The 25,312-nt window shown below is 44.2% G+C and overlaps 1 protein-coding gene across 4 annotated transcripts; it reads right to left on the bottom strand.

The window, feature by feature from the left end:
• Positions 1 to 7,033: 7,033 nt before the first annotated feature.
• LOC147607100 (putative 3-hydroxyisobutyrate dehydrogenase-like 1, mitochondrial) lies at positions 7,034 to 24,354 on the bottom strand. 4 transcript variants are annotated; one of them, XM_086791331.1, is made up of 4 exons: positions 24,155 to 24,354; positions 23,908 to 23,978; positions 23,017 to 23,098; positions 7,034 to 8,254 (listed from the first exon to the last, which is right to left on the bottom strand). In XM_086791331.1, the coding sequence occupies exons 3-4, from the start codon at positions 23,037 to 23,039 to the stop codon at positions 7,222 to 7,224; spliced, it is 1,056 nt and encodes a 351-aa protein (XP_086647457.1). In that variant the 5' UTR covers positions 23,040 to 23,098; positions 23,908 to 23,978; positions 24,155 to 24,354; the 3' UTR covers positions 7,034 to 7,221. The 4 variants fall into 4 exon arrangements, with proteins under 4 accessions (XP_086647457.1, XP_086647456.1, XP_086647459.1 ...); XM_086791330.1 differs by lacking the exon at positions 24,155 to 24,354 and having other exon boundaries at positions 23,908 to 24,040; XM_086791332.1 differs by lacking the exons at positions 23,017 to 23,098; positions 24,155 to 24,354 and having other exon boundaries at positions 7,198 to 7,449; positions 7,566 to 8,254; positions 23,908 to 24,083.
• Between the last annotated feature and the right edge of the window lie 958 nt (positions 24,355 to 25,312).

Raw genomic sequence — 25,312 nt, 5'->3', positions numbered from 1 at the left:
TCTCTCTCTTTAACTCTTTCCTACTCTCTCTAATTCTCTCTATTTTGTTAAAATGAGTGATGCTAGAGTGCCAAGCTACCTAGTCAAAGCTATCCCACATGAGCTATCAAAGCTCTATTGTACCTCCCTCATATAAAAGGGGTCATTTTCAATCTCAATGGAATCAAGCTCTCAAGCCTCTTTATGATAGTACAAGTCTTAATCTTGTAACAACCTAAGTGTGCTTAAGTCTAAAGCTTGATTAGTTTAGTTTATTCATCTCATGATTGTTCTTAGGTATCACCTACCCTAGCTTAGCTTAGCACTACGCACATGTATAGGATTGATTCACTTTCACCATCACCATCTCCATGGGAGCTTGGATCCTCAAGTTCTAACATGGTATTAGAGTTTGGTTAGCTCTCCATAGCTGGTGTTTTAGCTTAGTTTATTATCACCCTCTAAATTTTTTATCTCTATTAATGATAATCTTTCATAATTAGCTCACATTATCATAACCTTATCCTCATCTTGTAATTGTTGCTGAGCTTGCAAAGCTTATTGCTCACTGCTCACTCCACCATTGCTCAAGAGCATCTTCCTTTATTCTAGGTGCATAACTCCACCAGAGGATTTTACCAAATTCGAAGCAAATCAACGTAATTTGTGCTTTTTTCAGTCGCGATATACCTGCTCTATTCTCCCACTGTAGTTATATTTAAGCCAAATTCTCTTAGGGTCTTGGCATTCAACCACTAAGGACCTTGCCTATCAAGTTTGGTAGCCATTGCTGTAGTAGAGTGCCTGCAAGAAGCAAAACAGCAATCGCCCTTTTTTGCTCCTTTGTACTTGTTCCCATCAAGAGCAACATACTCCTTGCAAAAGCCCCATCAATAATTATTTTGGTGAGCTCAAATCCACCCTCCAAATTTTTCTCTCATTACTCATCGTTTTTCTTTCTTAATCACTTTGATTAGTGAGTAATTAGTAGTAATCATTTCATGTTAATCTCAAAATTGGAAAGAGAGGGTAGTATTTTGTTTTAAGTCATATTCATTTGCAAGCCAAATCTTTCCAAAATCAACTCTCTTAGTACTGCATAATCATTTTGCATATCAAACTTGTAAAAAGCTTTCATCAAATCATTGTAAGAAATCAAAGTTCTTGATTACCAATCTTGTATGAGATTAGACACATCTAACAAAGCAAAACAAAAGCCTATTAGTAAGACCTTCTCATCATGGAGCACGTAAAAGTCATTTCAAGATTTAATGGTGATGAGTTTTACACATGGCAAAGCAAGACAATGTCCTTGCTTATGCGTAAGAGGCTTTGGCACCTAATTGAGGATGAACAAGTGGAGTTGAGCTACTTTAAAACAACAAAGCATTGGCCTTATCACTCAAAATCTCGATGATGATATGATTAGTCACATTGCTAGCATCAAGGATGTCAAGTTGACATGGCAAGAGCTTAACAAGATTTTCAGCACTGACTCAAAGAGCTCAAAGATCAACCTTCTCATGCAGTTTTACAAGGTTGACAAGGACACCCCGAGACTATGGCACAACACATCGGTAAGTTCAAAGGTATCAAGCAACAACTTAGTGCATAAAGAAAGTTATTGAAGAAGATAAATCTAATACTGTGATGTTAAAGAGTGTTGACAAAGAACCATATGAATCACTTGTTTCTACACTTAAAAATGTGCCCAACACTAAAATTCAAGACATAGAATCATCTTTTCTTCAACATAAACCAAAATTCAAGAATAAAGAATCATTCAAATCACATTCAAGTGAGCAAGCACTCTATACAAAGGATAGGAGATTTCAAAGAAAAAATCAATCAGCATCTCAATTTTCAAGATGCTATCACTGTGAAAAACTTGGTCATACCAAGAATGAATGGATAAACCAAAGCTTGTTTGTGACTACTGTGGAAACATTGGTCAACTAGAAAAAGATTTCTATCACAAAGAGAAGCAGGCAAACTACATCAAGGTCAAAGACGCTCTAGCTGAAGAGGCACTCTTCTAGAGAAAGAACCATTGTATTCTTCACCACTCTTGTCTCTACAAAAAGTGTGATGTAATGAGCTTCTGAGACCATATGATGCACTCAAGCTCAAAATCATAGCCAAAGTAACTATAATGCCAAAGTAGCCTAGCACAAGGAAAGAGAGGAACGGTGAAAAACTTGGTCATACCAAGAATGAATGAACTTGGTCATTATGAAAAACTTGGTCATACCAAGAATGAATGTCGCAATAAAGATAAACCAAAGCTTGTTTGTGACTACTGTGGAAACATTGGTCAACTAGAAAAAGATTTCTATCACAGAGAGAAGCATGCAAACTACATCGAGGTCAAAGACGCTCCAGCTCAAGAGGCACTCTTCTAGAGAAAGAACCATTGTATTCTTCACCACTCTTGTCTCTACAAAAAGTGTGATGTAATCAGCTTTTGAGACCATATGATGATGCACTCAAGCTCAAAATCATAGCCAAAGTAACTATAATGCCAAAGTAGCCTAGCACAAGGAAAGAGAGAGGAACGGTGAAAAACTTGGTCATACCAAGAATGAATGAACTTGGTCATTGCTTGTGAAAAACTTGGTCATACCAAGAATGAATGTCGCAATAAAGATAAACCAAAGCTTGTTTGTGACTACTGTGGAAACATTGGTTAACTAGAAAAAGATTGCTATCAAAGAGAGAAGCAAGCAAACTACATCGAGGTCAAAGACGCTCCAACTAAAGAGGCACTCTTCTAGAGAAAAAACTATTGTATTCTTCACCACTCTTGTCTCTACAAAAAGTGTGATGTAATCAGCCTCTAAGACCATATGATGCACTCAAGAAGAAAATCATAGCCAAAGTAACTATAATGTCAAAGTAGTCTAGCACAAGGGAAGAGAGAGGAAGAGTCAAAGCCTAAAAATTGTACCCAATCTAGCATCAAGGGGGGGTTTTGAAATGACTAAAGGCTAGATTGCAAAGTCACCTAGTCAAAGCTATCCCACATGAACTATCAAAGCTTTGTTATACCTCCCTCATATAAAAGGGCTCATTTTCAATCAATGGAATCAAGCAAGCTCTCAAGCCTCTTTATGAGTACAAGTCTTAATCTTGTAACCTAATTATGCCCGAGTCTAAAGCTTAATTAGTTTAGTTCATTCATCATGATTGGTCTTACGTATCACCCACCCTAGCTTAGCTTAGCACTAATCACATATGTAATTAGAATTGATTCACTTTCACCATCACATGTAATTAGTATAGAATTGATTCACTTTCACCATCACCATCTCCATGGGAACTTGGATTCTCAAGTTTTAACATATTTCTCTCGAGCTGTCCCATTCTCTCTCTCTCTCTCTCTCTCTCTCTCTCTCTCTCTCTCTCTCTCTCTAACCCTCTTTTACTCTCTCGAACTTTCTTCCTCTCTCTAATACACTCTCTCTAACTCTCTTCACCTTTCTATTACTCTCTCTCTCTCTACCTTTCTATAACCCTCTTTAACTCTACTAACTCTCTCAAACTGGACAACTATCTCTCTCTAATAAACTCTCTCTAACTCTCTTCATCTTTCTCTAACTCTCTCTCTCTCTCTCTCAAGAGTAGTATAGTATAGTATCTAACTCTTTCACTCTCTCTCTAACTCACTCTCTTTAACTCTCTCTCCCCTTCTCACTCTCTTAACTTTATTTCCTAGTTCTCTCTCTCTCTAACTCTCTTCAACTCTTTCTCTCTCTTCAACTCTTTCTCTCTCTTTAACTCTCTTGGGATTGTTCCTACGACGTTAAAAGCTTCTCTCATCAGTTGTGTGGGTAAATAAACAAAAATGGGCTAACCCTTTTGCCGTCCAAATGTGGTAGAAGTGGTTAGTTCATGGTGGTGATATTCAACACGTCATGTGTTCGAATCTCACTTTTTGTCGGATAGATTGTTTTGATCTCTTGGGATTGTTTCTTCGATGTTAAAAGCTTCTCTCATTGGGTGTGTGGGTAAATAAACAAAAATGTGCTAACCCTTCTGCCGTCCAAATGTGGTAGAAGTGGTTAGTTCATGGAGTTGATATTCAACACATCTTGTGTTCGAATCCACTTCCCATCGAATAGATCATTTCAATGTCTTGGGATTGTTCCTACAACATTAAAAGCTTCTCTCTCTCTCAATCTCTCCTTCTTTGTCTAACTCCCTCTTTCTCTCTCTAACTTGCTCTCTCTCTCTCTCTCTCTCTCTCTCTCTCTCTCTCTCTCTCTATTTCTTTCAAATCTACCAATACCCCTTTAACACTCATTCTTTGTTTAACTTTCTCTCTCTAATTATACTCGGAGCTGATGCTACTCTCATGTTTCTATGTTCTTAGTATTTCCATGAGTTTCCATGGACAGTTTTGTATCACCCAAGCGAGATAGCTATGTTTATGTTTTCTTCCTGTTTTATTTTCTATTCCATGATGAGATATGCCATGGACATTATTGTATCACTTTGGTCTCATAGGCCCATTGGGTCTTTAGTAGACGCTTAATATATCTTTCTTTCTAACTCTCTGTCTTTCTCTCTTTAACACTCGCTCTTTCTCTCTAACCTACTCTCTCTATCTTTAACTCACTTTTTAACTCTCTCTCTCTCTAGCTAGCTCGTACTCTTTCTAACTCTCTATTTCTCTCATATTGACCAACGTTCTCTCTAACTCTCTATTTCTCTCATATTGACCAACGTTCTCTCTAACTCTCTAAAACACACTCTCTATCTTAACTCTTTCTGTTTAACTCTCTATCTCTCTAACTTTCTCTCTTTAACTCATCTAATTCTCTCTTTTTATCTCTAACTCTATCTCTTTAACTATCTCAATCTATCTTTCTCTCTCTATTTCTCTTGAATTAGCCCTCTCTCTCTAACTCTTCAACTCCCTCTCTCATTCTCTCTCTCACTCACTCACTCTCTCTCTACCTCGCTCGCTCACTCTAACTCTAACTCTCTCTCTCTCAAACTCTCTCTAACATGCTTTCTCTAATTCTATGTTAAACCCTCTCAATATCTCTTACTCGCTAATTATCTCCCTCAAAATGACCAACGCGCTCTAACACTCTCTCTACTTCACTCTTTACCTTTCTCTAAACGTCTCTCTTACTCTCTAGCCCTCGAACTGGCCGACTCTCTCTTACTCTCTAACTCTCGAATTGGCGAACTCTCTTCAACTCTAATACTCTCTCTCTCTCTCTCTCATCTAACCCTCTAACTCTCTTTCTCTCTAACTCACTCTCTTTATCTTTCTCTAACTCTCTAACCCTTTTTCTCTCTTTTTAATCCCCTCTTTTTTTTTGTAATAGAAGATATATTACCAAAATTTACTTTATAAATGGCCACCTGGCTGCCATGTGATGTACTAGCTTTCCCTCACTAATTACTTCGAACCACAGGTGTAGCTCAAAGTAGCCTCTCTCTCTCTCTCTCTCTCTCTCTCTCTCTCTCTCTCAAATAAAAGATATATATAGTAGTATGATATGGTATAGAAGAGTAGTAGTATAGTGTAGAAGAAGAGAAGAAAAGAGGAACTGCCACATGGGACAACTAGGAGCTACCATATAATAGCTCCTAAATAAGATATAGAAGATACGTGCTAATATGGATTTTGCGACCTTGCCTAACATAGTGGCTCTTAAAGATTGCCCCTGCTATCCATTGTCATTTATGCCACTTGGCATCACCACAATAGCTGAAATAAGCCCACTTGCTAGTCCTTCAATAATTTACCAAGGCTTGCATCATCAACGTCCAAGTTTTCTTCGATGTGTCGTTACCACGGTCAAATTGAAATATGCTGGAGGGACAAGTAGTGTCCATGCCTAAGGAAATGCATAAAAGTGCTATGCTATGACAACAATAAGCAATCTAGATACCACCAAGAGATGGTGCCTACCTCTTAGGATGCACAAAGACCCCCCAATCCCTTGGTATATGCTAATGGGCACTCAAATTTCAAGGTGCATAAATACTCTCTATATTTTCTCACTTTAATCTCTATCAATCCTTGTGATGTTTATCATAGATCTAGCAGTAAAAAAGTAGACTCATTTCCTTCAGATGCAAACACATACCTACACCAAGACTAGCCTTGCAAGGAAGTCAAAGGTGCACATCTTCGTTAGGCCCACCTCCATTGATTGCCATACATACAGTTGTTTGAATCCGTTTCATGTTCATAACTATCTGAAGGGTCTCTAGCCTACAGTAAGAGGGGAAAATGCCAAGTGTTTCATGTGCTTTACCTTACACCAGTGTTGTCAAATTTTCGGCAAACACTTCAAAATGTTGGAATGTTGCAAGAAGGTCACAGGTGCACATCCTCATTAGGCCCACCTCCATTGATTACCATACATAGAGTTTGAGTCCGTTTCATGTTCATAACTATCTGAAGGGTCTCTAGCCTACAGTAAAAGGGAAAATGCCAAGCGTTTCCTGTGCTTTACCTTACACCAGTGCTGCCGACTCTTCGGCAAACACTTCCAAATGTTGGACTGTTGCAAGGAAGGCAAAGGTGCACATCCTCGTTAGGCCCACCTCCATTGATTACCATACATACAGTTGTTCGAATCCGTTTCATGTTCATAACTATCTGAAGGGTCTCTAGCCATTGATTACATACAGTTGTACTATCTGAAGGGTCTCTAGCCTACAGTAACAGGGAAAATGCCAAGCGTTTCCTGTGCTTTACCTTACACCAGTGTTGTTGAATCTTCAGCAAACGCTTGAAATGTTGGACTCTTGCAAGGAAGACACAGGTGCACATCCTCGTTAGGCCCACCTCCATTCACTATTATACATACAGTTGTTTGAATCTGTTTCATGTTCATAACTATCTGAAGGGTCTCTAGCCTACAGTAAGAGGGAAAATGCCCAATGTTTCCTGTGCTTTACGTTACACCAATGTTACAAATGCTTCCAAACCGGGGGGACACGACTTGAATAACATGGCCAAACGACCACCCATGCAATGTTATCACTATGCAGGACCTGAAGATATGAGAACTCAAAAGAAAAAAAAAAGAAGATTAAGATGCTTACACCCCACAGCTTATGCACAGGAGGCTTCAAGCATGTCTCTAGCAGCTTAAATATTTGTATCCAGATCAGGCTGTACCAAAGAAAAAACTATGAATGCCTGCCTCCCACATACAATTTCCAGAGTAAAATGTAAATACAACCACCTCTGTGCAAAATTCTTTCCCTTGGTCATAAAGTTTTGCCATCGTTCATGGGCATCTGCACATTATTTAAGCGCTCAAGGGCTAAAATTAATGCCTGAGTCCCAAGGTCACCTTCACCATGAGCTTTCAATGATACATAAAGTTGCTGAGCCAACGCAAGCCCGGGAAGTGAAAGACCCATGCGCCTGCATTCCTCTATTGCGATTCCAAGATCTTTAACAAAATGATTAACATAGAAACCTGGCTTGAGGTCCTGTTTGAGCAATCGAGCAGCACACAGTTGCAAGGATTTAGATCCAGCAAATCCTCCAGCTACGGCCTGCAGGTATCGTGTTACATCTAGCCCTGCTTTGCATGCAAAAATCATACCTTCGACAAGCCCGACCATTGTAGAAGCAATGATAATTTGATTTCCCATTTTTGTGCTTTGGCCTAATCCAACACCACCCATATAAGTGACAGAACCCATACACAAGAAAAGGGGTGCCAAAGCTCTTACCACTTCCTCCTGACCACCAGCAAAGATTGCTAGAGTGCCCGCTTTGGCTCCCACATCACCACCTGAAACTGGCGCATCAACAGCATGACATGAAGTTTCCTTCGCCACTGAAAAAATCTTCTGTGCCAGTGAGGGATCACTTGTAGTCATGTCAATGACAACACCTCCAGGGTGAAGGCCTTTCAAAATACCTTTCTCCCCCAATATAACTTCTTCAACATCTGTCGGGTAACCGACAATGGTGAACACAACATCACTTTGCTCAGCCACAGCCCTGGGAGAGTCCAATAAAACTGCCCCACTTTTGCAAAGGCCTTCAGCTTTACCTGGACTTCTATTGTAAACAGACACACTGTAGCCAGCAGCCAGAATATGCCCACACATAGACTGTCCCATGACACCCGTCCCTATCCATCCTACACGTGTGAGACCCGGAGCTACCTCCTTGAGTTCCACAGCTGCACATGAGGCCATTGACAAGTGTCTACCTACCTGCCTTCTTGTGATGTTATTCAGACTGCCTCCGGATATCTGAGTCAATATTACACCTCCACTTCCTCTGCAAAATTTTCCTTGTATCAGGATCTCTTTCCACACAAAAGAGTTGCCAAACATGAACTTTAATAGTCGTCAGTATTGGCATACCTATTTAAACAAACTAAAAATAAACATTTCGAAAAAGAGAAGCAAAAAATGAGCCCCAACATTTTTTTTTAAAATCTAGTCATGGCATAAGTTAGAGTGTTACATGCACTAATGATATGTGATTAAGGCGTGCAATTGATTGCTTTGGTAATTTAATTTTAGAGGATACAAATACACACTAGACACCCGATTGGTCCCAATAATCCACCAAAGGAACCCCACCTTGCCATGTATTTGCTTCTTTTTTTCCCAAGTGAAAGAAATAAATAAATGTAAACTAAAAAATCAAGTTAATACCCAGCTTTTTTAAAAAAAATCTAGTCATGATGTAAGGTAGAGTGTTACATGCACTAGTGCAAGATATGTGATTAATGCATGCAATTAATTGCTTCGGTACTTTAATTCTTAAATCAAAGAGAAGAGAGGATGGAGATACACACTAGACACCCCCCACCTTGCCATGTATTTGCTTCTTGTTTTTCCAAGGTAGATCCTTCTATTAGTCAATAAAGCATCTGTACAATGCAGACTACACCTTAATAGAGGCAACAAGACACAAGAGGCCCCTCATACGAGGTCTAAACACCAAAAAACTTAAAAAGAGAAGACCGCCTGCCCGGGGGGGGGGGGGGGGGGGGGGGGGGGGGGACATCCCCTCGGAGTGAAGGGGCCCATAGCTCCAAGTGTGCAAGAATGAAGTGTTGCTTTCTTATGATATCGAATCGTAACATGCGGAAGCTTCGAGGTCAAATTGGTAACTTCAATGCTCAAAATTCAGCAATCTTTCATGACGAATATAACGCACAAAACTGAAGTAGATGTGCAGAAAATAGAGAGAGAGGGAGAAGAGGACACAGTATTGGGTCCCGAATACCCTCTGTAAGGCCCCCACCACGAATGGTGTATTTGCTTTATTAGAATGATGCAAATCAGTAAAATAAAGAATGAAATCTTGACCTTCAATGTTCACCTTGACTGGAGCTTCCCCTTGGCTGTCCTGGCCCTTGGAATGCAGCAATCCTTTGTGAAAATATGAGATGATTGACTGAATTTCTGGCTTGGCTTTTTATAGCCCTTCTAGGTGCTGGTCGGCTGGCTCATGCATGAGTCAGCCTGTTTATAAAATACCCCACGACCAGGGAAAAGTCCCTTTATTGAAGCGCTTTCACACCAGGCTTTGCTGGCTGCTTTGCGCATACTGTCCAGGCTGCTGTCCAGACCAGCGCTGGCTGCTGGGCAGCCCTTATGCCCTGGCTGCCTACAGTCCTGGCTGCCTCATGGGCTAGCCAACTGGCTGGGCTGGCCTCTTAAGGCATGTCGGCTGGCTGGCCAAGCCCTGGTATGGGCTGGCCGATAGCCTGCCAAGCCCTTCCATGGGCTAGCCGACAGGGCCACAGCTTCCTTGGCTGGTGGGAAAAGGCCATTGGCCTCTTGGGCCCATTGGGGTGGCCCAAGGCCTACCCCTTTCCCATTCAGGGGATCTAATACCCCTTTCTGGGGTAGCCCTAAGGGCTTCCCCCCTTCTACATGCAACCTACATGCTTCCTATACAGATGCCTGGTGTCTGGCTGCAAACCAAACACTCAACACCTGTTATCATTCCAGAGGGAGACTCATAGTACGGACTGGCACTGCATCATGTGCAAGACAATGCACACCTGACCTCGAACACATAGAGTGGAACCCTGGCTGACTCGTCCCGGACTGGGCTCACATGGGACCAGTTTTCCACTCCAGATCTTGCACCTTCTTGTTTAGATATGTCCATGTGGCAACCATGTGCGGGATGCACGTGACATCCCCTTCTGCTTCACTTGACGGAAGCTACATAGCCGCCAAATAGTCCGTCAATAAAGCCGGATAGTCGTCGAAAAACTCTTTGTCAAGCCATACCGCTTCGTGGGTCCCTCGGTCTTGAAACTTCGTGAGGAACTATCTTTGTCTTCAACCGGAGCCATGCTTGAAGCAGTGCAAAACGATCTGTTTTGGAACCATCACTTCCGCTTCGTCAATTATATTTGGTTCCACTTCGTCTTTCACTTCTAAAGGGATTGGACCTGCATACGGTTTTAGCCAACCGACATGGAACACATCATGCATAGTCCAGCTCGGAGGTAGCTTCAACTTCATTGAAACCTCGTTAATCTTTCTCTGGATGGAAAAAGGTCCGAAGCTCCTGAATGATAGCTTTGGGCATCGCTTACCCACCTGCTTCAATCTTTGCTTCATGATCCGAAGATAAATCCAATCTCCTTCCGAGAATTTCATATCCCTTCAGTCTTTGTTGGCCTATCGAGTATAGGCCTCTTGTGCTTTAGTCAACCTATCTTTCACCGACTCCAAAATCTCCTGGTAAGACTCTGTCATTCTGTTTGCTTCAGGTACTAAAGACGAGGTTCTGATCAATAGCGACTGGAATGATCTTTCAAATGCTGCTTCATATGGAGTCCTACCAATAGCTGAAGAAAAGGAATCATTCAAAACAGCTTGAACTAAATACGATTCCTACTTACCTTGCTGATCGTGGACATAACACTTCAACACATCAAAGGCCAACTGGTTATAGATTTCTGTCTAGCCATTAGTCTGTGGGTGAAATGCACAGAAAAAATTCAACTTAGTACCAAAGTTATCAAACAATGCCCTCCAAAAATGATTGGTAAACTTAGCATCTCGGTCTGACATTATGATCCTAGGAATCTCGCCAATCGGGTACCAATGCCAAATGAACAAATGGACAACATCCTCGACGGTCACATTGGCCCTGCAATGAATAAGCATAACAAATTAGCTAAATCTATCAACAATAGTCAATCACTGAGTATTACGTTTACCCAGACTGGGAGGCAAATTCGTGACAAGAATCCGCTGCCTTCTAGTCTTGATACCCTTTAGCAGATTGATGAGATCCACCGAGAGGTCAAAAAACTTGTCTATGTGGGTGGAGTATGCCTCGCATATACCCACAAAGGATCTGATGTCAAACGTAATCTCTGGTACTTCCCAATTGACAATCTCGGCCACCTTGGCCGGATCAAGTCGGATGCCTTCGGCATTGATAATGTATCCAAGATAGTGAACCTTGAACAAATAAAATTCCAACTTCTTCTCATTGACGTAGAGCTCGTTGCTTTCGTTGCTTTCCAGCAACTTCAGAACTTTCTCCACATCAATGTTATGTTGCTCAACAGTAGCTGAAAATACTAGTATGTTGTCCCAAAATATGAACACACTTTCCTATTAAGTCTCTGAACACATGCATCATTATGCAGTTAAATGTGACTGGGGCGTTCGTCAAGCCAAAAGGCATGACCACAAATTCATAGTGGACCCGTTCCGTACGGAAGGCTGTCTTGGGGATGTCTCCCTCAATAATCCTCACCTGGTGGTACCCACTCTTCAAGTCGAGTTTCGAGAACACCTTGGCTCAATTCAACCTCTCGAGAATGTAATCTATTCAAGGCATCGGAAAATTACTCTTGATAGTCAAGTTATTGAGTGCACGATAATCGGCACACAATCGAGAAGACCCATCCTTCTTCTTGACAAAAAGGATCAGAGCTGCAAATGGCGACACACTGGGACGTATGAAACCAAATTGCAACAGTTCGTGGAGTTGGCGGTCCAACTCCGATTCCATTGCCTTGGAAAGACAGTATGGAAACTTGCTCGGGGAATCCGAGCCTGGAAGGAGGTCTATTATGTGGTCCTCCGGTCTGGACGGGGGGGGGGGGGGGGGGGGGAGCTGGGAAGGGAGATTGTCCTGAAGAAAAATCTTTTGAAACTTGTCATGGAGAACCTGGTACTTCTCTGAAGCCCTAGCCACTGTCTGGGCAGTCTAGATGTAAATCATCGCACACTATGCGCCTTTCCTGATTTCTCTTTTAGCCTATAAATGGCTTATGAGAGAAAAGTTCAAGAATCCTGGCTCACACTGGGGCTTTAGACACATTCCGATTAATTACGAAAGTGTGCTTGTTCCACTTGATATCTGGCTGGAACTTGTGAAACCATTGAATGCCCAAAATTATGGCTGCTCCTACAAGAGGGGCAACCATAAAATCACGCACAAACTCTACACCCTGAATAACTAACTTAGCACTCTGAGCTTCAAACTTGATGCTCGTCGTCATGCCTGTGCTAAATCCCTCAACTTTCTTATCCACCAAAGTCAAGACGAAACAGGCTCGTCAAGCAGCCTATTCCGTGACCACATCCTCCGTACTACCGCTGTCAAACAAGACAACGACTCTCTAGCGACCTATGTAGCCAAAGGTCTTGAGCAATTCGTTGCGCTCATACTCCTAGTCATGGGCGTCCTTCAACTTATCTTCGAGCTCCCGGCTAACAATTCCACCAATCGAAGCACTAGGATCCGAAGAACGAGGGACTGCCGCTAGGGTTTGTGTGGGAACTGGGCTCACCATTGAAGCCGTGGAGGATGGGGTGGTTGTCTATGGAGTGGTAGTCTTCTTAGGACACTCCCTACAAGTGTGTCCTTTTGTATGACAAAAGAAGCACCTACCCCCCATGTACTAAGCTGTCTCTTCGGCACTCAATTTACCACCTATCTTGCCTGCCTGAGCTTTTTTGTCTAGAGTAAGCGTGGGCGCATTGGTCAAGTTCTTGGAGCCAGAGGCTTCCGTGCTCTATCCGGGGGAAGACCCCATTGGTTCTGGCCTTTTCCCCCCCCGAGGCATTAGCCTTGGGAGTAGCAGGCTGAGAAGTCTTGGACTTTCCGCCATTGTGCTTCATTTCAGCACTCTGCGTAAGCAAGAGTGCGTCTTAAAAGGTGGCTGGCATAAACATGTGCACCTCCCACTGGATTTGTGTGTCAAGGCCATAAAGGAACTGCCCTTTCTTATCCTTGTCAAATAAACCCAACTGCAAACATAAGTTTGAAATCTTATTGGCAAACTAAAGGATTGGTTGCGCGTTTTGACACGATCCTCTAAACTCATATTCGAGTTGGTCAAGGTAATGGGGCGGTAGAAACTACCGCTTAAGGTCGAGGACAAACTCGTCCCAAACATAAGTTGCCATACCTAATCTATAGTGTGGGCATGAGCCCACTGGGTCCACCAAGGAATGGCCTCATCTTCCAAATACCAACTAGCCAAGATCACTCTATCAGTATCACTTTTTCTAATTGCGGCAAAATATGCTTCAACTAATGCAACCAGGAATAAAGAGTTGTGGGATCGCGTTTACCATTATACTCACTGAAGTTCATTTTCTCGAGAAAATGACTGCGAGGAAGCCGCTGGTGTCATTCTTGCGTCCAAACCGCAAGGTATCTTTCGTGTTCCACACGTCGCCTAGCGTCGTCTTGTGCAACAGTATGGGCTACTACCGCACGGTCTTCCATCTGTCAAATATCCAATGCACACATCTGCACCTCAAGCATAGAACTCGGCTGTGGTCGTGACCCCTCAAAACGGTCATTTTGTAGAGGATCTGGAATCTACAAAAGGGAAGGGAGGAGACGAAAAAAGAGGAGCTCGAGAACGGGTGCGCTCTTCCAGGGCCAAGATCTACGCCTTCTGCTCTTCCAATTTGGTACCTTGTTCTGTGATTGCTCGCATCATCTGTTGGAACATCTCCAATACACTCATGCCTGATGCCCTAGATGGACTGCCTGGTACACTTTGGTCCCAGGTTGTCGTTCTCTCTCTTCGTCGTCGTAGCTTGCCATAGCAAGAAAATGCACTTCCTTTCCGGAGTGCAATCTGACCATCCACTATGTGCAGAGGCTTCCGGAGGCTGAAAACCAACCGTCATTCAAGGGATAGGAGTCATGCCGAAAGGGGGTGGTCCACCAGAGTCTAGAAACCAACCACACAAGCGAGAAAATTTTTTCCCTTTTTTCTTTTTTTCTGGCTGAATCTTCACACTTGAAGAAGACTCTGATCAATCTTTCACAACGAATATAATGCACAAAACTGAAGTAGACGTGCAGAAAATAGAGAGAGAGAGAAGAAGAAGAAGAAGAAGCTCTTTTAACGTCGTAGGAACAATCCCAAGAGACCAAATATGATCTATCCGACGGGAGTGAGATTCGAACACAAGACTGAGAGAGAGAGAGAGAGAGAGAGGGAGAAGAGGACACAGTATTGGGTCCCGAATACCCTCTGTAGAGCCCCCACCACAAATGGTGTATTTGCTTATTAGAATGATGCAAACCAGCAAAATAAAGAATGAAATCTTGACCTTCAATGTTCACTTTGATTGGAGCTTCCCCTTGGCTGTCCTAGCCCTTGGAATGCAGCAATCCTTTGTGAAAATATGAGTTGATTGACTGAATTTCTGGCTTGGCTTTTTATAGGCCTTCTAGGTTCTGGTCGGCTGGCTCATGCATGAGTCGGCCTGTTTATAAAATACCCCATGACCAGGAAAAAGTCCCTTTATTGAAGCGCTTTCACACCAGGCTTTGCTGGCTGCTTTGAGCATACTGTCCACGCTGCTGTCCAAACCAGCGCTAGCTGTTGGGCAGCCGTTATGCACTGGCTCCCCCATGGGCTAGCCGACTAGTCCGTACTGTGAGTCTCCCTCTGGAATGATGTTAGGTGTTCTAATTGTTTGGTTTGCAGCCGGACACCAGGCATCTATATAGGAAGCATGTAGGTTGCATGTAGAAGGGGGCAGCCCTTAAGGCTACCCCATAGAGGGGTATTATATCCCCTGAATGGGCAAGGGGTAGGCCACCCCAAGGGGCCCAAGAGGCCCATGGCCTTTGCCCACTAGCCAAGGAAGCCGTGGCCTTGTCGGCTAGCTTATGGAAGGGCTTGGCAGGCTCTCAGCCAGCCCATAGAAGGGCTTGGCCAGCCAGCAGCGACATGCCTTAGAGGCCGGCACTGCATCATGTGCAGGACAATGCACACCTGATCTCGGACGCATGGTGAAACCCTGGCTTATTCGTCCCAGACTGGGCTCACAAGGGACCAGTTTTCCATTCCAAGTCTTGCACCTTCTTGTTCACATATGTCCACGTGGCATCCAAGTGCAGGATGCACATGACACGAATTGAGTACAAAGCAAATTTGATCCTTGAGCTGAGTTTACTGTTGGCTTGTGAATCCGGGCTGAATAGGATGCAGGAACTTACTAATCCAAGCAAGAGTTGTAAGCCCAACAGAGCGTGCAATGATAGATTCAACCACGTGTACAAGAAATATAGATAGAGAGAGAGAAGAGGAGAGAAAGATGGGTATAGGGGTTTTACACAGTACACCACACTGAGCGGGGAATAGGCCCCACCCCCTCTTCAAGAATTTATTTCAGGAACAATCCACGGGCTTTTCCAAGCCAGGACCAATACAACACATGAATACAATTTCAAACAAGAGTGCCCATGTCAAGGTCGGGCTGAAGTTGATGTCGAGGCACAAGATATCTGATGCCGAGCTCACCATGAGGATGACCCACAAAGGTCTTACACCGGGCTAGTACCAATATCCAATACCCGAACCGAATTCTAAGGTTCTCAAACACCCATAAAGAACTCTACACCCAATGTGGAAAGAAATCCAACAAGGGCAAACACCAAGGTGGTGACTGTTGGGCAAGACAGGAGGCCATTCAAGGTGGCGGATGGCTGACTGTACTGTTGTCGGCGCCTAAACAACAAGAGATGCGTTAGCGGCGTTGCCGTCGACGAGCAGTGCTACTGTCGGTGGCTGCACAAGAGGAGGCACCACAAACAGTATGGAGGCAGCAGCAAAGGTGACTGCAGGAGGCGCAGAGGTGGCGCTGGCGGGGCTGGAGTCTTCACACAAGGGAAGCAGGCGGAGATGACTATGCCGGAGGCCATAGCCTGTAGCTCCTTTTCTCTCTTTTCCATGCCCTGAGTTTTCCCACTGTAAGCCCTCTAAACCCGCATAATCTTGAGCAATCCCTTCTTCTTCACATCACTTTTTGCAGTCAAAGAGCGAACTGTTCACAGCCATGCTCACGAAGGAGCAAGCAATCATGGTCAAGTTCACAGAGCCCCAAACTCTACACATGTACATAAGTGGGAAATTTTCAGCCCTGAACAGACCACAGCCACCCTTCTATGAACACCTCTAACATGCACACAAGACACAAACGAAGCTTCTGCTTTCATAGATGTATCATCTCCAGAAAACTGGTCTCCAAACACATCTAACCACCCCCTTCTCCAACCATCGTCCACCTCTGCCCCCCCCAAGCGTCCCATACCATCAGGCCTTGGAAGACGAGAACAGCCCACGGACACTAATTCAAAAGAAATCCAGCGATGGATTTTCTCCTCCTCCTTCCAACTTGTTCCAAGCTTAACCATGCAAGTCTGGCTCTGATACCAATGTAAAGTCCTCCTGCCATCAGATCCCTGGAGTCAAGCATAAACATGGAATATAGAGAGATTGGCATTTAGCTCTCTGCCCAACCATAGAGCAACTCAGGCTCACCCACAAGCACAGGGGGATAGTAGCATCAGAGACATGGCTCCACGTGCGAAGTCCCTGGCATCCCATACCACTAGAACACACCCATTGGATGTAAGTACGGAGCAATCTCAAGGCCTTGATGTCACGTGCACACTAGGGGCAGGTAGATTGGCGAGCTAGAGTGTAATATGTTGTGGGCGGACATGTGCTTTTTGGTCGGCTATTGATAGCGTGTGCTTTTTGGGCGTTCTCTTCCTATGAATCGTTGCTTTTGCTATCAAGTCGTTGCTCTATGTTTCATGAGATTGTGGTTGGCGTAGGGAAAAAGCATGTCTAGTCGTGTGAGACAGGGGAGAAGAGATCGCGGTGGTTTATGTGTGGAGTGAGCCCTCTTTTGAAGAGTCTCATGCTTGACCATGCTGGGTATCTCAGTTTTTTTTTTTTTACAGAATGTTTTTTGTTAAAAAAAACTGAGCGTTGGTTTCTCACAAGAAAAAAGCATGATGTTTTTTTTTTTAAAGCATGGCATGACTTTTTGAACAAAGCTGGACATTGTTTTTAGAAAAGCATGGGACCGTTTTTTTTTAATATCAAGGGGACTCATATATTTACACACATTAGAAAGAAAGAAAAAAAAAAGAAGCGGGCAGTTTTTTTTAATGAAAAAAAAAAACATTTACCTTCCCGAATCCGATGGCGCGTGCACGCACTCATGCAGATGCGATGCAAGGCAGTCTAGCAGAGCTACACATGCCACAGCCATCCGTGTTACCCAACTCCAAGGTCTACCACACAGCCAAAGGTCATGGACAGCCACATGTAGGTTGTCCGGATAGAGACGTACGATCGTCAGTGGGCTGCCCTACAGCAGCAAGTGATGATTGTTAGCATATTCATCCCCAAATTCTGCTCTTTTATGGTGCCCATTTGGTCCCTTTTGCATGGCCCTTGCTTGTGGGCTAGCCACCCCTTTTTCTACTATTTTTCTGGGATTTTTCCCAGCCTTTCTGGCATTTACTAGTCGGCCATGTCCAATAGCTCCAGTCGGCTGGCCTCTCTTTTCCCACTCAGTCTTGTACATATTTTGCTCCCTCACTTATGAGACTATCTGTGTCTCTTGCTTGGGACTGTTTTGCTTCAATATATTCAGCATAGTTCTCTCCATATCTCTCTCTCTCTTGCACTCTCTGATCAGCACATTCTAGTGCCACTTTGCTTCCGCTCTGTGCACTCTTTCATGTTATCATCGCTCCCGGTTTAGCAACCTCTTTGCTGTCCCAGATTCAGCCCTGTTTTCAGCACCTTCTCCTCTGCATTTTCTCTCAGATCTACAGCCCTTGCTGCTGCGTTTTCTGGACAGCACCTTCTGGTCACACTTCTCTTCCAGTTTGGCTTCTCCAATTGCAGCCATCAGGCGTTTTCTGATCAGCGTTTTTCTTCCCACTTGGAGATTGGACATAGGCGGCCTGTTTTCTTCAGGACAGCAGCCTTCTGTGCTGCGTTTTCCTCTCCGGTGGTCTTTCCCCTTTGCAGAGGGGGTTTGTGGTGTTGCAGGCTTTGGTGGCACTCTTGGTACCTATGGAGGACACTTCTTCTTCAGAGTTTGTGCATTTTTTGAGATTGAGCCCAAGCTTTTGTGATGGCTGCACCGACTTCTCTTCATATGTTTGCTGAGTCTACCAAGTTGGATGGTTCCAACTACACCCTATGGAAGGCGAAGGTGAAATCGGCCTTGCGTGGCATGGATCTTTGGGATTGGCTTGTTACACCAGCCAATGCCACCCCTGCTTCCGTTGGTGCGACTCAAGCACAGATTGATATTTGGCAGTCGAATGATCGACGCATTTTCTCCTTTCTGATGTTGAACTATCAGGATGCTGTTCTCTCTCATGTGCGTACAGCAGATGCTGCACATGAAGTTTGGAAGGCTTTTGCAGATCTCTATGAGATTAAGTCTCTGGGTCGGATTTTGGCGTTGGAAAAGCAACTTATGAACTTATCAATTTCTGCCTTTCCATCTTTATCTGCTTTCATCTCGAAGATGAAAGATCTCCGGGACGAGCTTGCTGTTTGTGGCAAGGACATCTCCACAGAGGATATGGCTATTCGGCTGCTCTCCAAACTTCCAGAGAGGTTTGATGCATACTTTCAGTCTCTTGTTTCTTCTCCTCGTCCTGTTCCAGTTACTTGGGAGGAAGTTCTCCCCTCTGTTATGCAGATTGAGTCTCGCTTTGAGGAGCGGACTGGCACCTCTGGTGGCCCTGATGGAGCTTTGGCAGCACGAGATAAAGGAAAGACTCAACAAAAGAAAGGAAAAGGGGGTTCTGACAAGAACTCCAAGGATTCCGACAAGGATAAAGACAACAAATCTTTAAAGAATAAGGACATTGAATGTCATTATTGTGGCAAGAAGGGTCACAAGTCACCCCAATGTCACAAGAAGAAGCATGATGAAGCAGCAAAGAACTCTTCCTCAACGGCGGTGTCTCAACCCAAGAAGGATGATGGCATTCTTCTCTTAGCAGGTACTCAGCGTATGCTTGTTCTTGTGACTTCTTAGTCACGGTCTTGGATTGTTGATAGCGGTGCTACTGCTCATATGACACCCCATCGAGATTGGTTCGAGGACTTCACTGCCAGATCAGGCGAGATCACTCTGGGTGATTCTTCTTCTGTGCCAGTGCATGGACATGGCACTATCCCCATCTTCCGTTCTGACGAGGACAAGAGGTACTTCTCTAACGTTCTGTATATTCCAGATTTGGCTTTTAACCTTTTGTCAGTGAGTGCTCTTACACCTCAGGGTGCGGAGGTGATCTTTTCTCGTTATGAGATTACCATTCGTGATAAGGCGACTAGTAGCATCTTGGCTCAGGGAGTCCAAGATAGTGGTCTCTACAAGTTGACCGCTCTACTTTCTTCTGGTGCTTCTTCTGCTCTTTGGCATGCTCGGTGTGGCCATTTGAGCTATCAGCTTCTACAGCGAGCTTCGAAGGATGGGTAAGGATGGGTTGGTTGAGGGATTACCGACCATCAAGGCTCTGTCTTCAGCTTGTTCCTCTTGTTTACAGGGAAAGCAACACCGAGCCGCCTTTCCAAAGGAGGCGACGCACAGATCTTCGACATCACTTGCTCTCATTCATGCAGACTTATGTGGTCCTATGAGTACCGCGTCTTTGAGTAAGGCGTTGTACATGCTTGTGATGGTGGATGATTTTTCCAGATATACTTGGGTTTTCTTTCTGAAGACCAAGGATGAGACTTTTCAGCACTTCTGTGATTGGAAAGCTGAGGTGGAAAAAGAGACCGGTCACTCGGTCAAGGCTCTCAAGACCGATGGAGGGGGTGAGTTTACATCCCTGGAGTTTCAGCAATATTGCAAGACACATGGCATTCGGAGACAGCTTACTACATCATATACTCCATCACAGAATGAAGTTGCCGAGAGGAAGAATAGCACCATTATGGAGATGGCCCGTGCTATGCTTGAGCATTCTTCATTACCTCGACGCTTCTGGGCTGAGGCGGCTTCCACTGCTATCTACATTCAGAATAGGACTCCTACTGCTGCTCTTCCCGACAAAACTCCATATGAGGCTTTCCATGGTGAGAAGCCCTCCGTTGTTCATTTCCGGATATTTGGATGTACGGCGTATGTTCATGTGCCTAAGGAGCACCGCTCCAAGTTGGACTCGAAGTCTCAGCGCATGACTTTTCTCAGATACAGCACTGTGTCCAAGGCATATCGTCTTTATGATCCTCAGGCCGGTAAAGTTGTTGTGAGCCGTGATGTGATGTTCGACGAGACTCCTACATCTTCAGAGGGGGGTGGTGAGCTTCTTCTTCCTTCACCTCCATCTCCGCCTTCTTCTCCTCCTCCTCCTGATCCCGCTGCTTCTGTTACACCTCCAGCTGAGGATACTCAGTCATATGATCCCCTGCTCCTCCTCCAGCGAGTTTGAGCAGATCTGTACCTGGCTGGTATTATCAAACAGTTCGTGATTCTCGGTTACGTGAGCTTCCTTCTGCTCCTCCGCCTAGTTCTCTTCAGCGTTCTTCCAGAGTTACAGGGAAACAAATTCATGAGGGCAACATGTTAGTTAATTATGCTCTTATGTCTACAATCATTAATGATCCTTCTGATCCCACTTCTATAGACAAGGCTCTTTCACATGAGCCTTGGCGTCGTGCTATGCAGGCAAAGCTAGATGCTATCGAACGGAATGGCACTTGGATTTTGGTGCCTCGGCCTCTGCAGCGTAAGGTGATTGGTGTGCGTTGGATTTTCAAATCAAAGTTTCAAGCTAATGGCAACCTGGACAAGCACAAGGCGAGGTTGGTTGCCAAGGGTTATGCTCAGCGCCCTGGTGTCGACTTCGATGAGACCTTCGCTCCAACGTCCCGGATGACTACCATTCGCACCGTTCTTGCACTTGCAGGACATCATAGATGGCCCGTTTTCCAGATGGACGTCAAGTCGGCTTTCCCGAATGGAGAGCTTACACAAGAGGTTTATATTGATCAGCCGCCAGGATTTGTTGTTCCGGGCAAACAGGATCATGTGTGCCGGCTGAAGAAGGCTTTATATGGTCTAAAGCAGGCTCCGCAGGCTTGGTACCAGCGGATTGATGAGTTCTTTCAGAAGCTCGGCCTTCGCCGTTCTCACGCAAATTTGAACCTTTATATACCAGTTGGGCACACACCGACGGATGGAGCACAGGAGTGCAGAACGCATGGAGCAAGAGCACCATCGCCCAAGAGGCCATCGTCCTTGGGGGACAACCCCGGGTGGTAGAAGACACCGGATAAGGACGATGGTAGGGCACTCACGAGAGCATGACTCTCTAGCTCGTGGCGACGGCCAAGATTGTGAGCCTCGCTCACGGCTGTCATGGTTGGGTGGCGAGTATGCCTGCACCTCCTTCATGGTTTATGGTTTGGTTTTGTAGGTTTGCCTTATGGGGAGATCCTGGAGGCTTGACACTTGAGTCCAAGTTTGAGGAGTTATCCCTCAATCTAACTCATAAAATCACTTATATAGGTCTCCTATAAACTAGGCATATGTGTTGAAATATAAAAGCTCGGGTTATTTGGTTGAGTATGTGAACACACACTAGAGGTGTAAGATATTATCTCGTGTGCTGTGGAAAGATAAGAATGCCACGTGAGATATTGTGTGAATGATGAGAGCCACAAGAAAGAATGTGCTGGTCTTGGCACTCTGACCAGAATCTGACATGAAATGCAGTCTTGGGATTGGCAACATGGAGACTTGCAATCTGTGCATGGGGTGCTTAAGTAATGTGTATGTTTATGTATACCAAAATCACATAAATCCCCACACTAAATTTATAGTCCTTAAAATCTTGTCGTCATCACTGGCAACCAATCTTTGTCATTCTACCAAAATCTAACATGGAACAAGATCCTACTCTCAAGGTGTTTACAAAGACTCAACCGATTTTTCAAATGGGCAATTAGATAGACGAGAGAGACTCCTTGTACATGAGAATGTGTGGGAGAAGATCTCCCTTTTTGCCAGGATTCTCCCCATTTTTCCAGTGTGTATAAAGACTCTCAGGATGAACACTTTCATTGCTCACATCATCCGTGACATGTGCGAGACTATGCCCAAATCTAGGTACTTGTCTCCCCGGCCCCCCCCCTCCCAGCAAGATATTATCTTGTGTGTTGTGGAAAGATAAGAATGCTACATGAGATATTGTGTGAATGATGAGAGCCATGATGACAACCACATGAAAGAATGAGAAAAAAGGATTGCCACATGGCATGACACATGTAAAGGAGATTGGACCAGAGGCTATCTATATTAGAAGCCTCTCATTGTATGGTTTACAACACATTGCAATAGAGATCGAGTTCAATGTGCATGTTCTCTTGCATTAGTGTGCTAATTATTATTATGAATTTTCTTGATTATTTTGAGCCTCTTTAAGTATATGTTGATCATGTGATTACACTAGGCTTAGCACAATTTCTCAAATTCTTAATAATACGGCTAGTCCTTAGGCGAGATATCAACTCACTACCCAACCAATTTCATGCATTTACCAGAAAAAACAGCATACACTTAGATATCCATCAAAGAAGAACCACGCCCAAGCATCCGTCATGAAAGCATGCAAAACACAAATGCAGCTAATAACAGCAAACTTTCTTCCCCACACAAAACAGCATGCATAGAAAAAAAATCACCCATCCCTAGTATGAATCGAATGATCCCTTCCAGTAAGAAAACAACACATACCTAAGGACGGAGTTCCCCCGCATGAACTGCTCAAGTGGCTCTGATACCAATTGAAACGACCCCTTCAACTCCCAAGCAACTCCTGCAAGACAAATATGCATAGAAACCAACATAGTAGATTTTTCGGTAAAAAGAAGTTTTACAAGTAATTTAACTGAGCACTCCATATAGAACTAGCTCCACATACTCTAGCCCAGCATGTCGTTGTCTGTGGTAGCTGCTAAGCAAAGACTTGCAGGTTTCGGCTGTGAGCAACACCAGTATATGCTGTTACCCCATCATTAATCCTTGGGACCCAAGTCTTGAATGAGGACTAGCATCGCATGCTCTAGTTCAGCATGTCAGTTGAGTCTAGCAGCTGCTAAGCAAAGACTTGCAGGTTTCACTTGTGAGAGACGACACCAGTATATGCTGTTGCCCACATGCATGAGTATTGGGACCCAGCTCTTGCATCACCCCTTCTTAAAGTCTTATGGTTGACTGTCTATAAATAACTATTAATGGCCAACTGGTCCTGGCACTCTGGCCGGAATCTGACATGAAACGCACTCTTGGGATCGGCAGCATGGAGGCTTGCAATCTATGTGTATGCATTAAGTGTACAATCTATGTGTTTGGGGTGATTAAGTAATGTGTAATGCTTATGTGTACCAAAACCCCTTGAAATCTTGTCGTCAAGGGCAACCAGTCCCGTCATTCTGCCAGAATCTGACATGGAACGAGATTCTACTCTCAGGGTGTTTACAGAGACTCAGCCGATTTCCCAGGTGGGCGATTAGATGGACGAGGGAGACTCCCTGTACATGAGAATGGGCGGGGGAAGATCTCTCTTTTTGCCGGGATTCTCCCCCTTTTAGGATTACAGATAGAAATCGCTAGGAGAGTTAATACCTGAATCGAGATGTTATCGGCAGCAGCAACGTTGGAGGAGCAGAGACGCCTGCGATCAGGGCGCTGCACCACTGGACTACATGAATCAGGAGGGATCTAAGGCTGAAAACAGCCTTAGATCCCTGTACATGAGAATGGGCGGAGGGAGACTCCCTGTACATGAGAATGGGCGGGGGAAGATCTCTCTTTTTGCCGGGATTCTCCCCCTTTTAGGATTACAGATAGAAATCGCTAGGAGAGTTAATACCTGAATCGAGATGTTATCGGCAGCAGCAACGTTGGAGGAGCAGAGACGCCTGCGATCAGGGCGCTGCACCACTGGACTACATGAATCAGGAGGGATCTAAGGCTGAAAACAGGCGTCTCGCGATCTTGCCAAATCTAGACCGTCAGATTCCCGTCTCGGGCAAGTGAACTACGGGTGAACTTAAGATGTGAACTCAGGAAGGGTGAACTAAGGGTGAGAACTCATGGTATACCATGGGGATTTTGGGGACTTAGAAAAATTTGGAGGGGTTGAGCTCAATGCAAAAGAGGATTCGAACTTGGAACCATCCACTCAAGCTTTCAACATCTAACCACTATGCTATACTTTCCAGGTTGTGGAGAGTGTTTTTAAATTTAAATCTTGATATTTTGGTCCCTAATTCACTTTCTTATCGGAAAATGTTTCCCTAGTTCACTTTCTTACCGAAAAAGGTCTCCCTAGTTCACCTCGCAAGTTCACCCCTAGTTTACCCCCAAGTTTACTCGAGAATCCAACAGTGTTGGTCAAATCCCAATCGCGATACCTCTTTCCAACCATAGATCCCTCCTGATTCATGATGTGTCACTTAGTCATGAGGGGCATTGCACTCATGCACTATACATCTTTTACCATCTATCTATTAACCATGGACAACCAAGGTACAAGGAGAGGAGAGAAAAAGAAATCCTGGATTTTTAAAAAATAAGAGAAAAAAATCCCTTCCATTTACCCTTTGTATTCCGATTGACTCTTTGTATTTCGGCTTCCATTTCTACGGTTCGCTTCTTAATGTCTTTTAGATACCGCAACAACGCGCAAGTTGAGTACTAGTATTTCTAATTTATATACATAGCATCTATTAAGGGCCTCCTAGGTGCAACATCTCCTCACCCAACTTGATGAACACATACTTCCAAGTTTTTGGCGAATAGCTATACACACAGCATCTGCTAAGGACCTCCTGGTGTTGGGTACAACATCTCCTCACCCAACTTGATGAACACATGCTTCCAAGTTTTGACCAATTGTTGCACTATAAAATTTTGGAACGCCGAGATTTCCATGAATATGGTTACCTCCTTTATTCTTGTTAAACTAGATTGTGGTAAAGCTAGTTAAGTTTTTTACAATCTGGTTAACTAGGACACACTGTTTTTT

The sequence above is a fragment of the Cibotium barometz genome, chromosome 56 (assembly GCF_041138505.1).
Source record: "Cibotium barometz isolate CiBa-2024 chromosome 56, ASM4113850v1, whole genome shotgun sequence".
Taxonomy (NCBI): Eukaryota; Viridiplantae; Streptophyta; class Polypodiopsida; order Cyatheales; family Cibotiaceae; genus Cibotium; species Cibotium barometz.
This window is presented reverse-complemented; position numbering and strand designations above follow the sequence as displayed.

Bases quoted from the DNA above. Each gene is read 5' to 3' on its own strand.
- LOC147607100 (XM_086791331.1), bottom strand. From the start codon at position 23,039: ATGCGGGGGAACTCCGTCCTTAG. The intron at 8,255-23,016 runs GTATGTGTTGTT...AAAATTTTGCAG, and splicing joins CGGGGGAACTCCGTCCTTAG to AGGAAGTGGAGGTGTAATAT.